Genomic DNA, 24,445 nt, shown 5'->3' with positions numbered 1-24,445 from the left:
TCTCTATTAGAATTTTTACACATTTCTCATGAGCAAAAGCTTCCAGCTCATTGACATTCTTTGGTTTCTGTGCTGCCACTGCTTCCTTGAAATCCCAACAAATATTTGCAATGGGATTTTAAAGATGGACTGAAAGAGCCATTCAAGGACAAGATTTTTAACATCTTGGATGTATCCCTGGTTTTAATGTCTTGCTGGAAATTCCAGTGATCACCGAGCTCCAATTTACACACTGAAGACATCACATTTTTGCCAAAATGGCCTGATAGCCATTTCCTGCAGCCGCAAAACACCCCCATAACAGGACTGACCCATCTTTATGCTTGACTGTGGGGATGGTGTCATTCTTGTCATCTTACTCCACATGTACTGCTGACCCATCTGTATAAAACCTTCTTCCAGGACTCCACAGGTCTTTCCAAATTCCTTCTTCAACATTTCTCTTGAAGTTTTGCTTTTTTCCACACCCAAGAAGGTTGCTGTTGAACCATATTTTAAAAATGCATGAATGGTGCTGCCAACTTTGCCTATTGGATATTGAAGTGCCATGGAAATGTACTTTTAGCCATGACCTTTTTTGTGTAATGAAATAATCTCCTCTATTAGCTTTTGTGACAGCTTATTTTTTATTGCATTTTTTTGCATGGAAATCCATTTTTGCTTGTGAAACTAAACTTACATTTTAAAACTTAAATGCCATTGTACAGTGATAGGTTAATTTTGTTTTAAAACAATTACTTGTGTAGACTTACATATTTAAGAAACAGCTACATGCAATAGGGGTTGAATAATTATGACACAGTTGTATTTTTAAAAAGTCCTGCTATTTAGAAATATTAGGTTATATACTCACCAGAGGTGGGAGCAAGTCACACATGTTCAAGTCACAAGCAAGTCTCAAGTGCAGTGCAGACAAATCAAACGAGTCAAGTCAGTGACTCACCTCAAGCAAGTGAAGTTGAGACCTGATGAGTTTCAAGTCAAGTTGAGTCAAGTCACAGAACTCAAATAAATAGAGGTTAATTTTTTAAATGTTTATTTTTGCTATGAAAAGATGAACTTATATACATATCTTTACATACATTTTTATATTAATTGTATAACAGTAATGTAATCAGATAATAAGGTATCTAGAAGTATTCACAGTATTTTAAGTGCATGTTCATTAATGCAATTGACTATATATTAGTAAATTGCGTTAATGAACATATATAGTAAAAATAATTTTAATTGCATCTGTATATGTTTGTAACCTCTAACAGCTTGTTAGCCTTGTGAGACCAACACCAGGGTAAAAAAGGAACAGTGTGAAAGAAATGCTTCAGTAATAAAAGGCCTTTCTTTGATTTTTTTTTGCCATCCCAAATTCATTATTTGTCTCTGTGTTTCTGCAGTTATTCCTTGTATGCTTTAAACACCAATTGCTTTTTCCACCAAAAAAGTTTTTATAAGAATTCATTTAAAATCTCACTGTATTCTTCCTTAATATTTTGCTGAAATTTAATTCCAGTTACAAACGTAATTTTAATTCAGCTCTCCACCCCAGAGCCTTTATCTACTCATTTAAGTCCTACTGCAAACCTCTCCCGGACCACAGAAGCAGCCACACACATTATCTGACACTGCACACAAGGATCACACTGTGTAAACTTCTATTAGAAGACCCTGGAGCATGAAGACTTGACCATACCACCTCCAAACATCACTGCTCTTCCTCCCTCCATTTTCTCTTTCTTCATCTCCTGCCTCTGCATTTACTATAATCCCCACCATCTCTTATTCCTCCTATGCATTTCTAACTATTTAAATTTAAAGTACTTTATTGGCATGATTGTGTTTACATACAATATTGCCAAAGCAGTAAAACACAAAACAGATCATGACAAGATAAATAATAATACAATTGTAACAAATAACAATAAAATTGAATTAAAATAAGGTGCAAGGAATAAAATAAAACTATAATAACAATATTATAATAACAATAACGTCTAACTATCTCACACTCTCTCTCCATCACCTCTCTTTGTCAGTGGAGTGTGAATAAGGCTAATTACGGAGACAAGGCAGACGAATGTTTTTCCACCTCTTTTGTCTCTTTGTCACCCTTGCACGAACACACAAAAATTATCTTGTTAGCAAGCATTTTCTGCCACAATATAGATTTGAGATCTCTTAAAGATTAAATAATAATTTATACATAGAGATGACTTTGCACAAGTAGAACAGATTGACACAATAATTAACACAACACGGAGGCAAATTTCTCAAAGGCAGCTGTGGTAACACTTTTGAAGCAGAGTATGAGTCTGTGGCAACTGTAACTTTTTTTAAAAGCTGAAGTGTTTTTTTTCCCCAATGTTAAAATAATTAACATCCCAGCTTAAATTGCAGAGAAAACTATACGCAATTTTTAGGATGATTTCACCAAAAAATTGTAAACAATGTGGCTCTGTGGTGCTATCAAAACATTGCTCTGTTTGTTTGAGCATTCCAACCAGCCTGACACAGTAACATTGGCTCAACCAATAACGTGGGTTTAAAACAGCTGTGTGTCTGACCAATGGCATGTAGTCCCCCCTACATGCCATTGGTCAGACACAAAACAATCATTATTTTTCACAGTTCCGTTTGGTGATGTTAGTGGCACAGAAATTACACTCTTCAGGACACATCCAGTAATTTGTTGTGTTGGATATTTTTACATCTGAAATCTCCATGGAAACATTTAGTAACATCAAAAATCTCACCATCCAAACGTATTATTGACAGCAGCATTGCACAAAGACGTAAGTCACTTTCAACCTCCGCGCGAGAGTTCTCACACCATGTAATCTCATCTAACTGTTCCTTGAGGAAATGCACCAGGAAAATGTCTGTGCCGTATCTGGGAGATGAAAGCACATTTTTATTTCGGCTGTCTCTTCTTCAGTCTATAGTGCTAATAGGCTTCTTTTTGATCTGAGCAGTCTGAAAGGTTGCTCAAAAAAGGTATTTGCTTACAAGCACACAGTTCAAGATGAAAGGGCATTGAGGTCTTGATCAACATTCTGTCAAGCAAGGTGTAATTTCAAAAGCATTTATGCATTAATTTGTCTTATGGCCCTGGATTGGTGATGACCTTATACCTTTTTCCAGATAAAATTGGTTTGACCCTGTTGAGTTATAATTGTCATTACTGAAAATGGGGATGCTGTCATTAGCAAAAAGGCTATGTGATGTGGAAGTAACCTGTCCGTGTGTACAATGATCCTGGCATTCATTGCTTGTTGAAGAGGCTCGGTGGTGGCTATTATGTGCTTTATCAGTAAACTGATAACCCCTTCAGACATAAAGTCACACTGGCTCTCCCACATCAGCAAGCACAATTGATAGACAAAAATGCTGCCACTTATTGTTCTCGTTTGTGTCAACAGCAGTCAATATCTTAGTTGTAAAAAACCTCATCCTCAGACAGCGAAATGCTGTCTGCATGTCGCATGGACCCTTCCGATGGCTTGATTCTCTGCTCCATTTTAGGATGCTGTATGTCCAGTGGAGAGTGAAAATGACTGGGGGAATGGGACGGAGGAGGCTGAGAAGGTGCCAAGGAGCTGGTGTCATCATTAGCATCCATGTGCATCCTGTATAGGTGCTGAGGAACACCAAGACTGCCTCCATCCAAGAGGAACTGAGAGAGATAAAGTCCCTCGGGATCTGTGAAGACATCATCATTGCGAGAGCAGAAGTTAAAAAGACCTGGAGCACAAAAAGACTGATAGAATGAGAACTGTATCACAAATTAATAAGCCCATTAGTCCAAACTCAATATAGACCTCTGATGTGCTCGAACCAATGAGTCATCCTGGCCCCGAAATATTGTTAACAAAGATGTATTTTTTCCCCCCCAGTCATTTATTCATGCACCCGGCTGTAAGACTCATGAATACCAGGGTACAATGTTGTGATTCATTTGCTCCTGGCTCATCTGCTTAAACAGGCCATTTGTCATTATGTCCCCTTTATAATGGAATAACAGTATATTTGTATAAGCTGGGACAGAGTGAGATGAGCCAGATGGTGAAAATGGCCTCCCTAAGTACTGTGTGCTACTTTTACTCAATGGATGTGAATATAATTTACAGAAAAGGTAGAGTTAGAATTTTTTTTTAAAATACATTATTGTGGCTATACTCCACCGCAATAATTTCCCCTAATGGATTTCCATTCAGGCTGGTTTACACTGGTTAGTGCTGGTGTTGCTTTTGAACCAGCATGGCAATAGCCATTGCTGATTCTTACTGGTTAATTAAAGCCGGTGCCACACTAGCAGACTCAAAACAACTCTATTTTGGCTGAGGGTGTTACACTTGACGACTGTTTTGCTGAGATCTCGCTCTCTTCAGTTGGAGGTATAAAACATTTTTTAGATACAAGAGGGGTGAGACATATATACAATTTTTGTTCCTGGGCAGTAAGTGTTATTTCCTAATTTCTTATGCATCAAAAGTAAAGAAAATGGCTATTATTCCCCACAAGCTTTGGTTTGTGACCAGGACAGTGATATTTTGAAATGTACCTATTTCCAATGAGAAAATGAGCGAAATTTGTGTCTTTTCGTTCACAAAGTCAGAAAAAAACAACATATGAATCCAAATTAACATGTATTTATACTAAAGTAATACAAAAATGACTACAAAAGGTTTAGAAGTGAGTAGTTTTTACGAATATACTGTTAATCCCTTTCACGAACCAGCCCCAAAATGTACTCATCATACTTCAAGGCATCCAGCAAGGTCTTGATGCTGTTTTAATCCTCTTTGAGATGCACTGAGTGAGCAAGGGGAAGAGACTTGTACTTGTTACCATTATGGAGCAGCACGGCTGCTGTTGAGCTGTGAATGAAGAGGCGCCACTCATTCTGGTTACAGGTGATTCCGATTGCCTCAAACAGACTGGTCACATTGTGGCAGAAGCAGAGCCCATCTTGAGAGGGTGAAGAAGCTGGAAAAATGGTTGATGACGCTTCCTCTGATCTGCGACTTGCATACTTTCATCCAACAATTTCCACTGTTTGAGCCTCACTTGGTGAGACCAAGATCGCTAATCAAGTCGTTGAGGTGTTTTTGATTGGGGTAGTATGGGTTTCTCTCCTCAGCTCCACATCTGAAATTGTCATCTGGATCCACAATGTCTTCCTTGCCCTCTGACTTGCTGCTCTCTTCTAAAGTTGTCTGCTCTCTATCTGGAGGAGCGGGTAAGGGGAGCTCATGGCAGTGAGGCACTGGGGCGATGGATGAAGGAAGATCCGGATACGTGATAGCAGGTGTATTCTTGCCAGTCTGATGTTTGGAAGGGTCCACCATGCAAAAGTAGCAGTTGCTTGATTGGTCAGTGGGTTCCCGCCAAATTCTTGGAATAGCGAACTTCATGGCTCTCTTTCCCCTCTGTACCATCCTACAAAAACACATTTATTTCACCCATAACTAATGTGTAAGAGATTCTTACATAAACATATTTCATATATATTTTTTCAATAACATTAAAAATTGTAAAACATTATAAAATAAAAAACTTTTACCATTTTAAAAATTAACACATTTTATAACAAAATTCCGAGCAACAATTGTCCATCTTACCTTCCATAGTTTTTATTGCAGTGCTCGCAGGTGAAATGAGGTGCTCAAGGTTTGTCTTGACCCTCTACAGCGGTCGTTCCCAAACTGTTTACAGTGGCGTACCCCTCCAAACATTCAACATCCTTTCGCATACCCCCTCCTAACGCATACATAACATTCACAAAAGGTATTTTGAAAATATGTATATTAACACAATTATCTTTGTAAAACAACTCCCTCATATTAAACATGTTTGAAAATTACTGAATGAGAATGTGGAAAGTTATTTGGATGCATTTTCAACCTGTCCCTCTCCCTGTCTGTAGTCCCCACATGCTTCAAAATGTCCACCATTGTGCCTGTACAATAGCAATCAAAAATCACTTGTTTAAATGACTGGCGTCCTGTTGCTCTGACTCCCATCAGCAGCAAATGCTTTGAGAGGCTAATCAGAGATCACATCTGCTCTGTGCTGCCCACCTCTTTGGACCCATTGCAGTTTGCCTACCGTAACAACCACTCCACAGATGATGCCATTGCATCTACATTACACACTGCTCTCTCCCATCTGGAAAAAAGGAACACATATGTGATAATGCTGTTCGTAGACTACAGCTCAGCATTCAACACCATAGTGCCCTCCAAGCTTGATGTGAAATTCCGGGATCTGGGCTTAAACAGCTCACTGTGCAGCTGGATCCTGGACTTTCTGTCAAGAAGACTCCAGGTGGTTAGAATGGGCAGCAACATCTCATCACTGACCCTCAACACTGGAGCCCCGCAGGGCTGTGTTCTCAGCCCACTCCTGTATTCCCTATACTCACTTGACTGTGTGGCAACACATAGCTGACTTCAGGAGGAAAGACAGAGAACACAGCCCCATCACCATTAATGGAGCACCGGTGGAGAGAGTCAGCAGCATCAAGTTCCTCTGTGTCCACATCACTGAGGAACTCACATGGTCCATCCACACTGAGGCCGTTGTGAAGGCTCACCAGCGCCTCTTCTTCCTGAGATGGCTGAGGAAGTTTGGAATGAACCACCACATCCTCACACGGTTCTACACCAGTACTTTAGAGTGCATCATGACTGGCTGCATCACTGCCTGGTACGGCAATAGCAACACCCTCAACCGCAAAGACCTGCAAAGTGTGGGGCGAACTGCCAGAAACATCATTGGAGGTGAGCTTCCCTCCCTTCAGGACATCTATAACAGGCGGTGTGTGAAAAAACTCAGAGGATCATCAGAGACTCCAGCCACCTGAGTCATGGGCTGCTCTCACTGCTACCATCAGGCAGATGGTATCGCAGCATCAGGACCCGCACCAGCCGACTACATGATAGATTCTTCCCCCAAGCAATCAGACTTCTGAACACTTAATCTCTCATTATCATTTATTAATCTATTATCTCAAACTGGACTGTCATAATTATATTCTCCACAATAGAACTACAGCATATATAAAAAAAAATTTTATATATATCTTTTATTTTATTGTATGTGCACTCTATATTGTATGTATTGTTTACTGTACATTGTATATTATATTGTGTTGTGTAATTATGTGTACATTTGATATTTACATTTACATTTATTCATTTGGCAGACGCTTTTATTCAAAGCGACTTAGTGCACATATTACAGGGACAACCCCCGGAGCAACATGGAGTTAAGTGCCTTGCTCAAGGACACAATTGTGGTGGATGTGGGGATCAAACCAGCAACCTTCTGATTACCAGTTATGTGACTTAGCCCACTACGTCACCATCCACTCCATGATATGTAATTTGTGTTGTGTAAATCTGTTGTTTATTGTAAATTGGTATATGTCTCGTCACTGTCATGACTGCTATGTTGCTCGGAACTGCACACAAGACTTTCACCTACTGTTGCACTTATGTATGTGGTCGTGTGACAATAAAAGTGATTTGATTTGTACATGTTTTGTACATGTTATATTGCGGTATATTAAGTATCCGTGCAGTTGTGCGGTCAGCTCAAAGTGCTTTTTTTATGTCACATTTGACCCAGCAAGCAAAGTTGAGCTCATCTGCTGAAAAAACATAACACAACAATGTGAAAAGAGGTCTCTAGCATGCAAGCAAATGTGAGTGAAAATTACTGCATGAGAATGTGGAAAATTATTTGGAGGCACCGGATGTCTGACAACTGCCATCAAAGCATACAAACTTATACCATCAGAATCAAAACTCCCTATGCATCCTTAAAAAGAAATTACATTTTAAACTGCAAAAAACTAAACAAACAGACAAACTAAAATCATGAACGACTGACATGTGCGAGTCTGGTAAACAGTGAAGTATCAATTTTACTTGCTATCACCAAGTTACGTCACATAGCAGTGTGCTGGGCTGGCGCAAGATGGGCTTGTGTAACCTTTTCTTTTACAGTAAAAGATTTGATTTCATAAAATATTTATCTGACCTTCATGAGACAACCATTTTGGTTTTTCTACACAAGAGGGCAAAAAGGATTTTTGCCAGTGAGAAATACAAGAACTTGTTGAATGTTATTTTAGACTGTGATGAAATTAAAAGAACAGTAAATCTCAGAATTGTATCGCCGTACACCTGTTGTCACCTCACGTACCCCAGTTTGGGAAACACTTGCCTACAGGCATGCCGAAATATGCCTTGCAAGCCTCACATATCTTAGCATTAGAACAATTTTCTATACTTATGATGCATAAGCAATTAGGAAATAACACTTACTACACAGGAACCAAAAAAAATACATTTTGTTACACGGTGTTATACAGATGTAGGTAAATTTGCATGAGCAAGCTAATAACTCTGCATGCCGGTGTATTCATTTTGACTGATCTTGTCTGAATGAACAACATAAACAGAATCAGCCTCTAAGTAGTTTGAGCTTCAGGTCATATCTACTCATGACGTGGACCAGTGGAGTAAGAAGCTGTTAAGCAGCCGGTAAGAAGTTTCCCTAAAAGTTTGCCCTTGCGAGCTGTTACAAACCACTAAAACTAATGCAAAAATGCCTTCTTTTTGGCCAGATTTTGTTATAAATGACGTCACACCCATCTGTTCTTTTATTTTGTATGAAGTATATCAGTGCTTTAAGGATAGTTGCCTAAGGTTAAGCAGGCTGGTCATGGAAAAAACTGTTTAAACCAGCCTTACCAGGTGGTCTATGATGGTTAGGCTGATCGGTTTTGCTAAATTTAAATGGTTTTTGTAAGCTGATCAGGCTGGGAGACCACCAGCTGAAGAACACTTTGGAAAGCCTGGGAGGCTGGCGAAACCAGATTAAAACCTCTAAGATCAGCAAACCACCTTAGGCTGGTTTAATCAGTTTTTTCAGCAGGAATCAGCAGCTCATGCTGGTGTCCAGCATATCAGCATCCCCAAAATCCTATACTGCTGACCAACAGAGCTATTCATTTCTGCATGTTTAGATCTGTCAGGGAGTTGCAATTTCGAATTGATGCTGTTTGTTGGATATAATGGTAGGGTATCATTACTTTGTAATGGGATTGTGCTGGCTGTGGCTTGATTTTCAATGTCCTGTGTGGACCAGGCATTCATTGCTGCCTCAGCCAGTGCAAACTGCTCTGCGACACCTGTAAGAGGCAGGAAGAAAATAAAGGTCACATACAGAGTACCATGTAATTGCCTCAAAGAAATGTTTACTGCATTTCCACCTTCTCTGTTTTTCTCATTCACATTTTACAAAAAAGGAGACACATTTACACGAAATTCAAGACAATGAAATTACCAAATGAACAGTCAGCTCTACTCACCACAGACATCTACTGCTCACACGCTGGTTTCAACTTCAGATTAAAAGTCCCTATTATTTTCATTGATGCATTTGACACTTTTATCCAAAGAGACTGACAGTGTATTCAGTGTATACATTTTAATCAGTGTTCTGGCAATTGAGCCCATGACATTGCTAGTGCTATGCTCTCCTGGTTGAGCTACAGGAACTTTCTCAATAGATAGATGGATGAATTGCTACGATGCTATGTGTTGTGGATGGGTACCAGGGTGTTGCTATGCAGTTCTTAAAGTGTTCTGAGTGGTAACTCTGGCTTTAAAGGCAAGCATCAGTAGTACTATTGTTAATTCTAAGGGTTACTGTGGCAAGCACTACTAATTGCATACTTCTACTGGTAATACTATATTACATATGGTTATATGTTGTAAAGTTGCTGCATTGGATTGAGTATCTGTGCTATTTTCAGGCAAATTGTAATGAGCTGTATAAATTGAATGTACCATACTAGCATAGGCAGTCATGTGTTAAATATACAAATGGTATCTCACCCGCAGCAAATCGTGCTTCCTTGATTTCATCAGTGAGGTGGGAGTAAAGTTGCTCATCCTCCTGCAGTGCTGCTCCTAAACCTTCCCAGCTCTGTCCATCTCGAGTCCGGCCACACCGACCCCCTCCAGACGTCGCCTCCCCTCCCCAGCTCTTCCACTCAATCAGGTGGGCAACCCGGCCCTGGGCCATCGCAGTGGGTTTGGTGATGTGGTCCTTAATTGTGGCAAGCAGTCCTGAGGAGATTGGAGAGATTAAAATGGGTGCAAATCAAATCAAATGAAAGTAAAGAAAAGGGAAGGAAAGGAAATGAAATGTGAGGCTAAAGAAGGGAAAAAGTGTGAACATTAAAGGCAGGATAAATTGACTGGGAAAAAGGGACAGAGCATTTTCTCTCCAAGTTATTAAAGACTGCACAGCTTTTTAAAATGAGTTTCAATGCAAAGAGGTCATGGGCTAATTAAAGGGATAGTTCAAACAAAAATGAACGTTTTGTCATTTACTCACCCTCATGTTTTTCCAAACTTGATTCTCCTACCTTCGTGGAATACAAAAGGAGACTGTGAATATGTTAGCCTCAGTTGCTATTCACTGAGAATGGTGATCTGAAACATTCTGTGCAGCATCTCCTTGCGTGCTTCCCAGAAGAAAGTAATTCTGGCTTGGAACTACACAAGGATGAGTAAATGATTATTGAACATTAATTCTTGGTTGAACTATCCCTTTAAAGGAATATTCTGGATTCAATACAAGTTAAGCTGAATCTGCAGCATTTGTGGCATAGGGCTCTATTTCTTGTGACTGCGCAAAGCACAGCTCTACTAACGTATTTGTATTTGTATTTTTCCACCAGTTGTCATAGAGTGATTTTTAATTACTGAAAAAGGGGCAGGTGGAAGAAGTTGGAGAGAGTTGATGTTTTGACTTGGTATAATTGTTTGGACCACTTCGTTATTTTAATTCTATTTTAGTTTGAAATGTAATTTTAATTTAAAAATATTTTTGGTATAATTCAATAAATTAATAAAAATGTTCTAAATCAAAATCGACTGGTAGAATTGAAGTGCGTTCCGATACAATCACTGATAATACTAGCCATGATTGGTGTGTCAGTAGATGAAAACTATGAATAATAATTTAATTCTCTATAATTTAACAATGTAAATCCAAATCCTGATTAGAACCACATTTGCCATGCATGCTTGCACAAAAATACCAAAAGTTCATGGCCATGCCCATTGACATTGTGTGTATGACTTATATAGCGCAACACTTAGCACTAGTGCTCTTAAAATAGGGCCTATGTTGATTACTAGAAAAAAAAAATTCAACTCATCCTTCCTTTTCTTTAAAAACAGAAAATCAAGTTTACAGTGAGGCACTTACAATGGAGGTGAATGGAGCCAGCGTTTGGCGGGTTTAAAGGCAGAAATGTGAAGTTTTTAATAAAAAAATGTGTACGCAATTGTATCTTACTAAAATCCTGCATATAACATGCTTATTGTTTACATCGTGTTGCTATACTTTTGAAACAGTGAGTATTTTTACATTTACGGATTGGCCCCATTCACTTCCATTCTACGAAACACATTATAACCAAGATTTTTTATTTTTTTTAAAGAAAAGGAGGGATGAGTTGAAATTAATTTATCTCGAAGCAACAAGCTTTGGAAAAAGCTTAAAAACACAACACATTATTAGTCTCTGTAATTAACTTCCCGAAAAGGGGGGGCCTGAAAAAAAAGTAGTTAAGTAAATTAGATGACAAGAAATCAGTTGGCTAAGAGTTACTGTAAGGAGAGACAGGGAGAGAGAGCATACACTCCTAAGCTACTGCAAATCTACTATTTAATGTTGAATTAACCTGGACTATCTTGGATATTTTTACAAGGAGATATACAGTATGCAAGCATTCAATCATCAACTTTACTACCACTTGGATTAATATTCTGTATATTAAACTAGGATTTTTGGAATAATCTATCTGGAAAAGGACACCAAATGACTTACAACAACCCCGCACTATAAGCAAACCACTATCTATTACCAAGTGAGTTCTTTAAAAACTACAACAAACAAATTAAAAAAAAAAAACGTAAAAATACTACTTTATTTTAAGACTACTGCTTAAAATTATCAATAGAGCTACTGGAGAAACCAATGCTTACCTGCTTATCTGACCACCCTGCCTACATCTTGAAGGTGTGAAAGAGTCTGCGCCAAAAAAAAGCAGATATGAAGCCAAAAGGTCCAGCTAGCAGCACTGGAAACCCAACTCTCACAGCAGACTGAAAGCCACTGGGCTCAGCTGACAGCTCTGTGGGACGAGATGAGAGAACTGAGGCAGGAAACAGAGTCCAACTGCACAGAGATCACCTAATCAGAGGAACCAATGGTGCAGGACACTCCCCAATCTGACCACAGCACCCAGACCTCAGAGTCACAAGCCAGCCAAAACCCTACAAACCCCTCCACAAGTTCACAGCCACTCTGTGAATCAATCAACCCCACAAAATGTATGTGATTTTATTAGAGTTAATTCTGAGCTCTTGAGCGATGTGGGCAGGTGGGCTTCATTACATGCATCTATGATTGGGAAGGTTAATGTTATTAAAATGAATTGTATTCCAAAATTCAACTACCTCTCCCCCTCTCTTATTTCAAGCAATCTGATAGCATAGCGAAGTCCTTCATTTGGAATGGTAAACATCCCAGATTACATTTCAGTAAGTTACATAGGCTGATTGACTGTGGGCTAGAACAAAACACGTAAAAAATTAACTGAACAGAAATCAGTCGACAACTCAAACCTTCTTCCTTTTTCACATCGACATAAACTCGCCTGTGCATAATCAAATGCATCAAGGGAGTCTGATGCTGAAGCAATTGTCATTAGATTTTGCATCTTTGCCTCGGACAGACGACTTCTCGCGGCAGTTTTAATTTGGTTCTGGAGGCTGAACCCAGCGTCAAGCACCGCATTGCCCTCCACATGACAAGATTTGCAGAAAGCGTCACAGAGGGGCGATTTTACGAGTTTGCCACATAAAAAAGCGGGAGGTGTGCGCAAACATTGAAAATGTGTATTTGGAAGAGAGAAAAAAAACATTGCAATTGCTTTTATAGCAGAAAGTAATAAAAGGTCTTGTTTATATTCAGGTCTTAGCATTTTCTTGGTGAATTTAAATTAGTTCAATAACTGTGGTCTCTGATATTCGTAAACGACAAGGTAATATATAATTAAAACAGAAATTATGAGACATTGAATGTTTCTTCACAAATCTGGACAGTTTTTAAATACTGCTTGCTGCTTAGTTCTCTCAAAGACATTATTGGCGAAGCAAAAACGTGTGTGAAAAACACTTTGGTGTAAAGTCACTTCATAGACTTCAATGTATTCTGCAGCGCTGATGCAAAAAACCCTTAACGCGTATAAATATCACTCACTTTTGCACATTAATCATTGCTCTTCACAATCACAAAAGTGACCGGATTATGGTTTCAAAATGGTGAATTTTCCGAGTTTGGATCCATGAAATTATATATAAAAAAAAATGTCATGCATTTGTGGAATTTGCTAAGTTTCAACAGCACACCTGACAATCTTTCACGGCACAGTGGTTGGGAAACACTGGGATAGGCCTACCCAAGATTTTGTTTTATTATCATTTATTTGGTCTCAGACATTTGGCTCATTGGTCACTTCCACCTGAGAGAGCCCCTCCCTGGTTTTGTATTGAACCAGAAGTTCTTGCCCCTTTTTCGCCATTACAGCCTCTCTATCAAACAAACTGGAGAAGTTAAGTTACACCCCGTTCTCTCACATTTGCACTCTGTATAGACTAAAGTGTCCAGAGTGTTTAATTCAGACAATTATTTAAATGCTGCCTCTAGCATATGACTGAACCCAAAATTATGTATTAATAAGTCCCCTTTCTGCTAGTCAGAGTGGATTGTAAGGGGGGTTACTACACTCGGTGACCTATGAGAGCAGAGTGTATAGAGATCCTTTGAAAATCTTGTTCAACATTTTGGGATTTCCAGATCTCAATTTTTTGGGTATTTACAGCTGCACCACCTGCTCTCCACTATTTTTGTTTTGAATGGAAGACACTCTGAGAGGGGTGATTACTGTTTTTCGAAAAGGCCATGAGCAGGGGTGAAAATTTAATCAAAATGTTGGGGGGGACAATAAACATAACAATTCTCAAGAGCAATTTTTGAAGGGGACACCAAGGGTTTTTTTTGTTGTTGCCCCGTTTGCATTTGTATTATTTTATTTCTTAAACAATTATTTTAAGAATATATCATTATAATATTTACAATACACATATTTTAATGATATTTTAGGGGGGGACAACCCTCAGATAGGGGTTGTCGACCCCCAACCCCTCCCCCCACCCCACCCCGTGATTTCCGCCTATGGCCATGAGGCATCAGTGAAATACTCCCTGCTAGTTCAGAATCTTGGGGACGGAGCTTTAACTGCTATCAAGAGACTATGGGAGATAAACTTGGTATTGGAGGAGGGAGAATGGGCTAGGATTCTAAAAAATTTAAAGATGCAAGGGTGCATCTTATGCCATTCAAGATTTTATATTGATTCTATTGGACCCCCTCTGCTGGTGATGCCAGTCAGAAGATGGAGACATATCCCATGTCTTTTGGTGGTGTGGTAAGATACAGGAGTTTTGGATGAAGGTTCAGAGTTTTGTGTGTGATGTATTGGGCACTTGGGTTTCATTTTGCCCCAGACTCAAATGGGAAGTTTATAGATGAACAAAAGCTCTTCCACAAACAGCACAGAAAAGGCCACAACCACTATCCAGACTGCCAAAATCAACATTTCCACACTATTACACACTCATTCATTCACTACTACTGTGAAAGGACCTCCACCCTGACACAATTCAATAGGTTAACGCAAACCTCTTCCACACCGGTGCACTCAAACCTACGTGCATCTGGCACATTACCCCACAAGCCTCTACGACCATGTCCACCTGTACAAATCAAATGTTCCTGTCTTTGCCAAGATGCTAAAAGATGTTGCCCTGAACCAGAACCCCAATCCCACCCTCAGGAGCAACAGAGCAGAACGGCGCTCTCTACCACCAAGACAACCTACAAAACCAGAGCTTCCTTCTCCAGCTTCCCATCCGAGTCTGCCATCACCTCTCCACACTAACCACAGACATCATAGAGGGAAAAGTGAAACCTCAGAATATTGCTTGTCATTGATTATTGAAACGTGGTTACTGCCTGGCTTTGAACCCTTGCCTCCCATGTAGCTGTTGCAATGTGCTACCAATCGCACCAGGTGGAAAGGTAAACACATTGAAACCACTGCAAACATGTCTGATAAGAATGCGGCATGTCAGCGCTTTGGCATGTCAGTGCGTCGGCATACAGCCACCGATTCTAGAAACTATCGGAAACATCATGCCGACTTCATGTGTGATCATGTTTTCAGCTATGCCCAGACAGTAAGCAGAAACCCCACACCAGCACCTGTACAAGCCCCAAGAGATATCCATCAGATTCTCAACCTGATCACACCTACTGTCCTAGAACAAAACTTACAACCAAAACTAAAACCCCATGGACAACAAAGCATTTATCATAACATGCTGGAATATTCAAGAGATCATCTGACTATTGGCTCAAGAGCAAAAATGCAGATTTCATCTCAAAAGTCAAAAACTCAGACATCATCATCATCCTGTAGGAGACATGGAGCAGAGGTGATGGACACACTGGCTGTCCTACAGGCTACAGAGAACTCATCATCCCATCTATTAAACTGCCTGGAATGACACAGGGAAGAGACTTATTTGGGATAAGTCAAATTTTGCCCACTCAATCACAATTGTTAAAACCGGCCAATTTTATACATGGATAGAAATTAATAGGGCCGTCACCTCAACAGCATAGAAAATCCTCCTGTAGCAACTTACATTCCTTCAGTGGAGTTTCCCTACTTCAATTAAGATAGATTTACCATTTTAGAAGAAGCGATAACTTCCAGTCACAGTGTACTGATGTGTGCAGACTTAAACACCAGAACAGGTGAAGAACTGGACACCCTTCAATGTCAGGGGGACAAACACCTACCATGAGGTTTCGTCCTTCCCCCGCCTACACACACACAAAGACTCAACTTTAAGTGAGTTCAAATTTGTGCCGTGTATGGCTAACTGCATTGCGATCTCTGACCCAATTAGACAACCTACTGTATATATTATATATACACCATTTTATTATATACTGTGTATTCTATATTGTATGTATTGTATACTGTAGATTGTATATTATTATTTGTAAATTGTGTTGTGTAAATCTGATGTTTATTGTAAATTGGTATATATGTCTCATCACTGTCATGACTACTGTGTTGCTTGGATCTGCACCCAAGACTTTCACCGATTGTTGCACTTGTGTATATGGTTGAGTGACACTAAAGTAATCTGATTTTGAACAAACAAAAATGGAACACACCTTCTCCGTCTGTGGCGCACACTGGGTCTGTACAATGGCAGATTACAAGGGGATTCTTGTGGTAGGTACACCTATAGCTCAATATTGGGTAACAGTACAGTGGACTTCTTTCTTACAGAACTTAACCAAAACTCTAGGAGCGTTCACAGTCAGCCCACTAACACCGCTGTCAGACCACAGTAAAATCACCTTTTGCCTTAGCGGATCAAAAATAACCAAGAGGCATTGAAACCAACCCATTTCCATTCCCTTAAAAACACATATAGGTGGAAACAACATAGTAAAAATACATACCAAAAGCAGAACCGGTCAACCAAAAATTCAAACACTACTTGAAAATATCCTTGCTAAACCATTCCTGAAAAACAATAAAGGTGTCAGTTTAGCAGAAGATACGCTGAACAGAATATTAAAAATATCTGCAACATTGTCTAACCAAAAAAAAACAAAAAACAAATCCAAATAAATAAACACAATGACAAATAAACAAATGGTTTGACAATGAATGCAAAAACCTTAGAAAAGTGAAGATTTGATAAACTCAAAAACAATAAACAGCACCTTAAATAACAAACTTTGTGCTCTAGAATCAACAATCAAAGATGACCAAAACCTTTTTGATTCTGCAATTTCTGATTCTGCAATTACTAAAATATTAATCCTTAAATCCCCCAAATCATGCAGTTCTGATGGCATTATAAATTAAAAGTATATAGACCACAAATTCTGGCCATTCTCAAACATTCTACTATCATCCTTAGTGCAGGTGTATTTCCAAAATCTGGAATCAGGGCCTCATAACCCCTATTCATAAAAGTGGAGACAAATTCAACCCTAATAACTACCACAGAATATGTATAAACAGCAACCTAGATAAACTATTCTGCAACATCCTAAACAACAAACTCCTTCACTTTCTCACAGACAGAAATGTCCTGAGTAAATGCTAAATTGGCTTCCAACCTAAATATCGCACATCAGACCATATTTAAACTTTACATACTCTAATTGTCAAGTAAAATCTTCTCATGCTTTGTTGACTCAATTTGGCATGAGGGGCTTCAGTTGATCCAGTGCGGCATTGGAGGAAAAACATGCGGCATCAAATCAATATAAACCAACAAAAAATTTGCTGTCAAAATTGGCAACAAACACAGATTTTCTCCCTCAGAGTCACGGAGGGAGACAGGGCTGTACGTTTTTCAATATATACATAAATTAACTAGCGAGAGCTCTAGAACGTTCTCCAGCACATGATCTTACTCTACTAGACACTGAAGTCAAATACCTCCTGTTTTCAAGTGCTGCTGTCACCCACAAAAGAATGTCTACTGCATAATTTCTGCCAAACATGGGCCATGACAGTTAACCACAAAAAGACAAAAATAAAGATATTCCGAAAAAGACCAAGTCACCAAGAGCAACACCATAACTTCAAATTAGACAATGTGACCTTAGAACACACTCAGAACTACACATACCTTGGAATAAACATCAGCAACAAAGGAAACATCATCAAAGCTGTGAATGACCTGAGTGACAAGGCACAAAGAGCTTTTTATGCTATTTAGCGAAACTAACATCACATTCAGGATCTAGCTAAAAATAATTAAATTGGTTATAGAACCCAGCACACTCTATGGATGTAAGGTCTGTGACCCACTCACTAAATGTGACAAAAACCCAAAAGAGAACCTGCAGGCAGAATATTGCCAACATATACTGAGAGTACAATGAAAAACACATAATAATGCATGCAGAGCAGAATTAGGACTGTACCCACTAATAATAATAATAAAAAAAAAAGAGCCATTAAATTCCATGTCCACCTAAAAATAGTGATGCACAAACCCTTCACCACAAATCCCTTGGACACAAAGCTGACCCCAGAGAGAAACCCCCTGTGGGGATGAAAACGTGGTCGTGTGTCTGTCAGTGGGGGGAGATGAAGCGCTAAGAGCCAACACCTGGTGATTACTGACTATAAACATCTGTCTCTCATTTCAGAGATGGCAGAACATCAGACCGAGAGGGAGAGTCCAAATCGCACACACACCCAGACTGAAGCTGAATGATGAAAAGCTGTTTATATTTGGCATCTAATGAGTGTATACAAATAAAAAACGCATACCCAATGCCCCAAATTAATGAACTGCTTGATCGGTTGGGTGCGGCTCAATTTTATATTGGCAGATCTCCTTAACCAGAAAAACGGCTTTTTCCACACAGTTCGGATTACACCAATTTGTCACTTCCGTTCGGTTTGTTCGGGGCTCCCGCCATGTTCCATCGCCTCATGGATAAGATTTTTCAGCTGCACGCTGCGTATGCTGCTGCCTATTTAGACAATATTATTATTTACAGTAACGATTGGCAGCAGCATATGCAGCATCTATGATCCGTCCTGTGGTTGCTGATGTGGGTGGGGCTCACGGCAAATGCTATTGGACGGGTGAAATTACGGTATCTGGGCTTCCACTTGGGTCATGTGCGGCCCCAATTTGAGCGATAGCGATAGCAGCCTGCCCATGGCCCAAGACCAAAATGGAGATGAGACAGTTTATGGGGCTGGCTAGTTTCTCTGAAGTCACCAGCCCCTTGACTGATCTCACTAAAAAGGGGGTGCCAGAAGCGGTCCTGTGGACGGAGGCCTGCCAAAAGGCTTTCACGATAGTGAAATCTGCACACTGTGGTGGGCCGCTTTCACATACTCCTAACTTCTCTCTCCCCTTCATTTTGCAGATGCATCAGAGAGGGGGTTGGGGGCCGTGTTCTCGCAAGAGGTGGAGGGTCCCGTGCTGTAAATTCGTCAACGCGCGGATCACTCGTTGGTACCTGGCAATTCAGCTGTTCAAGTTGAATGTGATCCACAGGCCAGGGCCACAGATGGTTTTGGCTGATTTCCTCTCCTGGGGGGGGAAGTGGGGGGTTGGATAGCAGGTCAGACGGGGCCTGGGCCTGAGTCGGGTGGTGGGGGTATGTAGGGAAGGGAATGTGGTGGAGTATCTGTCAGTGGGGAGAGAGGAAATGGTAAGAGCCATCACCTGCTGATTACTGGTTTGGCATCTATTGAGTTAATTTTGACTGTTATCATTCAAGCTGATGTTTGTAAACTGAAGTTCCTGCTGAAAAGCGTATTTTGAGTAAAAACCCGGAGAATAAAAAGAACACTCACGTGGACTGCAAATGCCAACTCCTGCTCCTGCTTCCTTCTTTCCTCCAAACATCAGAATGTTATCCGACTTTACAATCTAAAACATGTCCAGCTAAACCCCAGAACAAAACCCCAGCTAGACCAAATCAATTTATTAAAACACAAAAATAAAAATATCTAAAACATTGGACAGAAGCAACACTTTTTAACAACTTGCCTTAGTTATGCACAAATTAGGTAAACATTTGTCCCCATTTCACAACCCATTACAAAGACTTGAATTGAACACATCACAAGGACAAACTTTCATACCTACTTGGAGAAACACCAGCAAGCTCAAACCTGACTATGTCAAGATATGTAAAGTCCTGCCATGACTAAAGGACAACCAGTGGAACAGGACCAATACCAGAACAATAACTGAAACACTGTGCCACGTGCATAAAATGGAAAACATAGCATAGCAAGCTGCTTTTATTTTTTAAAGTTTTTACTATTTTATTACTATTCCTTTATGTATATTTAATGTTACTAGGCATTGGCAATGTAAACATTTTATTTTACCATGCCAATAAAGCTATTTGAATCTTGACTCTTTAGAAAGAGAGAGTGAGATAGAGAGAGGTTCATAATTGAGATATGCAGGCAGAGGGAAATTACATTAGCAGGATTTTGCAGAGGTTGACTGCTCTTCTGATTCAGATGAATGATTCTGAAAAATAACAAAAACATAGCAAACAACACACAGTGTTGACATGCACTTTGTGTTCCTCACCCAGTAGGGAGGATGTAGCCAGTTCTCCAATGTCATATCCACTGCTGGTCCTTTTATCTGACATGCTGCCATTGTAGGGCTGATGGTTATCCTAAATGAAATGACAAAATAAAAATGAGAAAACAAATAAGACAGCCTGACATACCAAAAACAAACATTACAATATATCACATTTCCAAGCAACAGTGTGAATCATAGGTGCTAATGACACCTAACAAGATGCTTTTCCTAGATCGTACACATCTAGTTTGGGTGAAAGCACTCCTGTGTAATCTAAAAATCAAATATCTTCATAGACTGTAGCAAGGAGAATACTGAACGACAGCATTTAAAAAAAAAGTACTAACATGATTGGGGCCTGGGTAGCTCAGCGAGTAAAGATGCTAACTACCGACACTGGAGTCGCGAATTAGAATCCAGGGTGTGCCATATCTCCTAAGCAACCAAATTGGCCTGGTTGCTAGGGAGGGTAGAGTCACATGGGGTAACCTCCTCTTGGTCGGTGGGGCATGTGGTGAGTTGTGCATGAATGCAGTGGATAATAGCATGAAGCCTCCACACGCGCTCAACAAGCCTGAATAAAATGCAGGGATTGAAGGTCTCAGATGCGGAGGCAACTGAGATTCATCCTCCGCCACCCGGATTGAGGTGAGTCACTACTCCACCATGAGGACTTAGAGCGCACTGGGCATTCCAAATTAGGGAGAAAAGGGGGGGGGAGAAAAAAGTACTAACATCATTACAAAGTGGCCTATGCATTTGGTGTCATGTTATGACGTCGGTGTTGTAACACTCCCACTATTGACTCTGGCTTTGTGAAAAAAAACATGCACACACCTTGAAAATAGGCTGTCCCTCAGCATAGGACTGAAGCTCTTCCATGGGGTATTGCTGGCCATTTTGAAGCTCTGTAGAAACACAAATATGCTACTCAAATGTATAAACTCAGTGGTTTAAATGTCTGAAACCTCTTGAGAAACAATTTCATTTTTGCATTTTAATACATTTTTTCCTTCACTGATAATAATATCAACATACTAAAAATACATTGTGAAAATTTTTACTGAAAGGTCAACATAAATTTGCTAAGTATTCTTAATGTTTAGTTCGTCCCATTATTTGTGAGTCTTGTGACAATTTTTTATGTGAATAAACATTGTGTACTTCAGATCTATGTTTTGTTGGACAAGAAAAACTAGCTTCTTACCATGTGACCCAAATTAGATTTTTGACCAATGTAAATGTGTACATTATTTTCACATATAAAGCCTCTGGGATTTAATCAAACATGACCTTAAAGAATATTCCATGTTCAATACAAGTTAAGCTCAATCATCAGCATTTGTGGCATAATATTGAACACTGTTGCAATGAAGGAGGTCCCAGGAGCAGGACCTAAACGCAACTACTTTAATATCAATAAAACAGAATACGGCAGGAAACCAGAAATTAAAACAAACATAAACAAACAGGACTGCAGTGAATGGGAGAAATATTAACAACCGGCAAAGGTGAACAGACATCAGAGCAATATACACATGGGATAATTAGGTAGGTGAAAACAACAGGGAACAGATAGTAGTGATCAGGGCAGGGAATCTTGGGAAGTGTAGTCCAGGAGGAATCAGATGACAGAGGCTGAACACAGGGCAAACAACAGAAAATTGTAGCAATTACAACTAAAAAGGGAATGGGGCCAATTTTTGGAGGGTTTAAAGGCAGGCATTTTAAATGTATAATTTTATAAAAGCACTCTTTCATTCTTCTGTTAATACTCATGTAGTATTTGAGCTGTAAATTTGTTTAAATCATCATTTTTTTACAGTCATTTTAGGGTATTAGGGTTTGATGGCATTACCAACTTTTTTGTTAACGTTACACAGAAACGGTTAGTAAGTGATTTTATCACAGAATGTGTACTGAACCCAGAATATTCCTTTAGTATGAAAAAAAAAAAGAAAGTTTGTTTTTAACTGGAATTTAGGCAAGTCAAGTTTAGTTGTATAGCACATTTCATACACAATGTCAATTCCAATGATTTACATAAATATTATAAAGCAAATACAAGACATATATTTAAACAAGATGAGTTAAAAACGATGAGTTTTCAGTCTGGATTTGAATGTTTTTTATTTAAAAGGATATAAAGATAAAAGTATTACTTCTGGAGTTATAGGCACTCTAAATTTGCAAATCACAACACACACACACACACACACACACACACACACATAAAAAGTTTGTGCCTCTCTGAGTTGGACTGGAGTGAATGGATGGGACTCACTGCTGTTGCTCCCTCATTTCCATGGCAACAAGAGATTGTCTTGACAACACCTCTCTGGGGATCCCCAGTGTGCAAGAGCACATTTTCGTCACTGGCCGCATCTTATTGAGACAAGAACTTAAAGAGGACAGCTAATCTCAACATGTGGAGCCTCTGGATCCCATCAGCATGTTAAATTTGTTGATTTGTTGATCGGTCTCAACTGACAATGTGTGACCTTTACAAATTCCCACGTCATGCACGTCTTCCCACCTCCCATTCAGCAGCGTGAAACATCCATCTCACAAATGCATTATACATCAGTTTTGACCCTGGCATTTAGCATGCGATGCTCCACCTTAGCTACTGAACTTTGTACCCTCCTATGAAGCTCAGACAAACAAACACTGCATGCTCGCTTCCTGGGATTTACAAATCTTCCACTTCACTGCAACCCCACTGATTGCCATTTCCTTGGAGGACACCTTGAACTCAATTTGTAAAAACTCTGTGACTACATCTTTTCTTCACAAAGATTGAACTGTCTCAGAGCCTATATAATAAAAGTGAATGGTGACTGAGGCTAACATTCTGTCTAACATCTCCTTTTAAGTTCCACGGAAGAGAGAATATATCATATGGGTTTGAAACAACATGAGGGTGAGTAAATGATGACATAATCTTTATTTTTGGGTGAACTATTACTTAAAAACTGGGTTGGGTTCTCTAAGAAACTTCATTTATTTCTGATCTTCTCAAAATCTTGAGATTTCTGCATCAATTAAAATCTATTGATGTTTCCATAAGGTTTGTGCTAAATAACTGATATAGGCAAATCCTTCAGTCTAGCAGAACAATCATTATATAATCTGGAATGCAGTATGCATTTACAAGAAACAATAATGTAGCATCAATTTCCCATTGCTACACACACTTTTTTTTTTTATCAGATCAGTATCATACAACCCCAAAGCTGCACATCAACACTGTACTTAATTTCAGTCACAACAATATAAAAATAGATATGCTAATTTAGCATAAAAGAAAACACAATATATGTAAATATTTTATTGTGATTTAACTCCATGCATTAAGGACTTATTATGGTAATGCTATCCTTGATGGAAATGGACAGACAGTTGGATAAAGAGATAGAGAGACAGCTGGAAAGACCAGTAAGTATTCTGATGGACACAGGACGGACAGAGAACAAGACTCAGACAAGATTGAGACAGATAAACTCAGAGACAATAACAAAGAAACTGACCTTGGTGACCTTTGCAGAGGCAGGCGCCCATGTTCAACAGCTTAGCAGTTATCTGTTTACCATGCTGACTGAGAGTGGGGCAATGGGGAAAAATTAGCTACAGAGAGAGAGAGAGAGAGAGAGAGAGAGAGAGAGAGAGAGTGAGCGAGAGAGTGCTGGAAAGAAGGGGATATGGAACAGGCAGAGGCAGCCAAGTAGATAATAGAGGTGGGGAAAAGACAGAAGGAACACGACTGGTTCAGGGAAAAAAAAAAACCTGGTGTCTATCCGGAACACTAAAGAACTGTTTTACTAGTGGGGATGGAAGTGAGGCGAGGATAAGAGAGAGAGAGATAATAAGTGGGGAAAACAGCATAGTGACTGCCTGCATAGAATCCCTCCCCCTTCTTCTCTTATTTTCTACCTCTGCCTCATGACTTCCACACTCCCTACATACTGAAACTGCAACCTTTTATTGATGTTATAAAGCTGAAAATTAGTGTGCAAATGTTAAAGAAGAAAAAATTGAAAATAAAAAGATTGATAGACAGATAACTTATAGAGAAAAAAGAGAAAAAGGGAAGATAACTGTGCGTGAGTGTA

The 24,445-nt window shown here is 39.5% G+C and overlaps 1 protein-coding gene across 1 annotated transcript; it reads right to left on the bottom strand.

The window, feature by feature from the left end:
* Window positions 1-116: 116 nt before the first annotated feature.
* On the bottom strand, window positions 117-24,082 carry LOC127618832 (protein FAM131C-like). The gene is made up of 6 exons (XM_052091474.1): window positions 23,864-24,082; window positions 21,171-21,241; window positions 20,334-20,424; window positions 9,909-10,142; window positions 9,101-9,199; window positions 117-3,696 (listed from the first exon to the last, which is right to left on the bottom strand). Exons 1-6 carry the CDS (start codon window positions 23,892-23,894, stop codon window positions 3,428-3,430), a joined length of 795 nt encoding a protein of 264 aa, XP_051947434.1. The 5' UTR covers window positions 23,895-24,082; the 3' UTR covers window positions 117-3,427.
* Window positions 24,083-24,445: the final 363 nt, after the last annotated feature.

This window comes from Xyrauchen texanus, chromosome 25 (assembly GCF_025860055.1).
Source record: "Xyrauchen texanus isolate HMW12.3.18 chromosome 25, RBS_HiC_50CHRs, whole genome shotgun sequence".
Classification (NCBI taxonomy): Eukaryota; Metazoa; Chordata; class Actinopteri; order Cypriniformes; family Catostomidae; genus Xyrauchen; species Xyrauchen texanus.
This window is presented reverse-complemented; position numbering and strand designations above follow the sequence as displayed.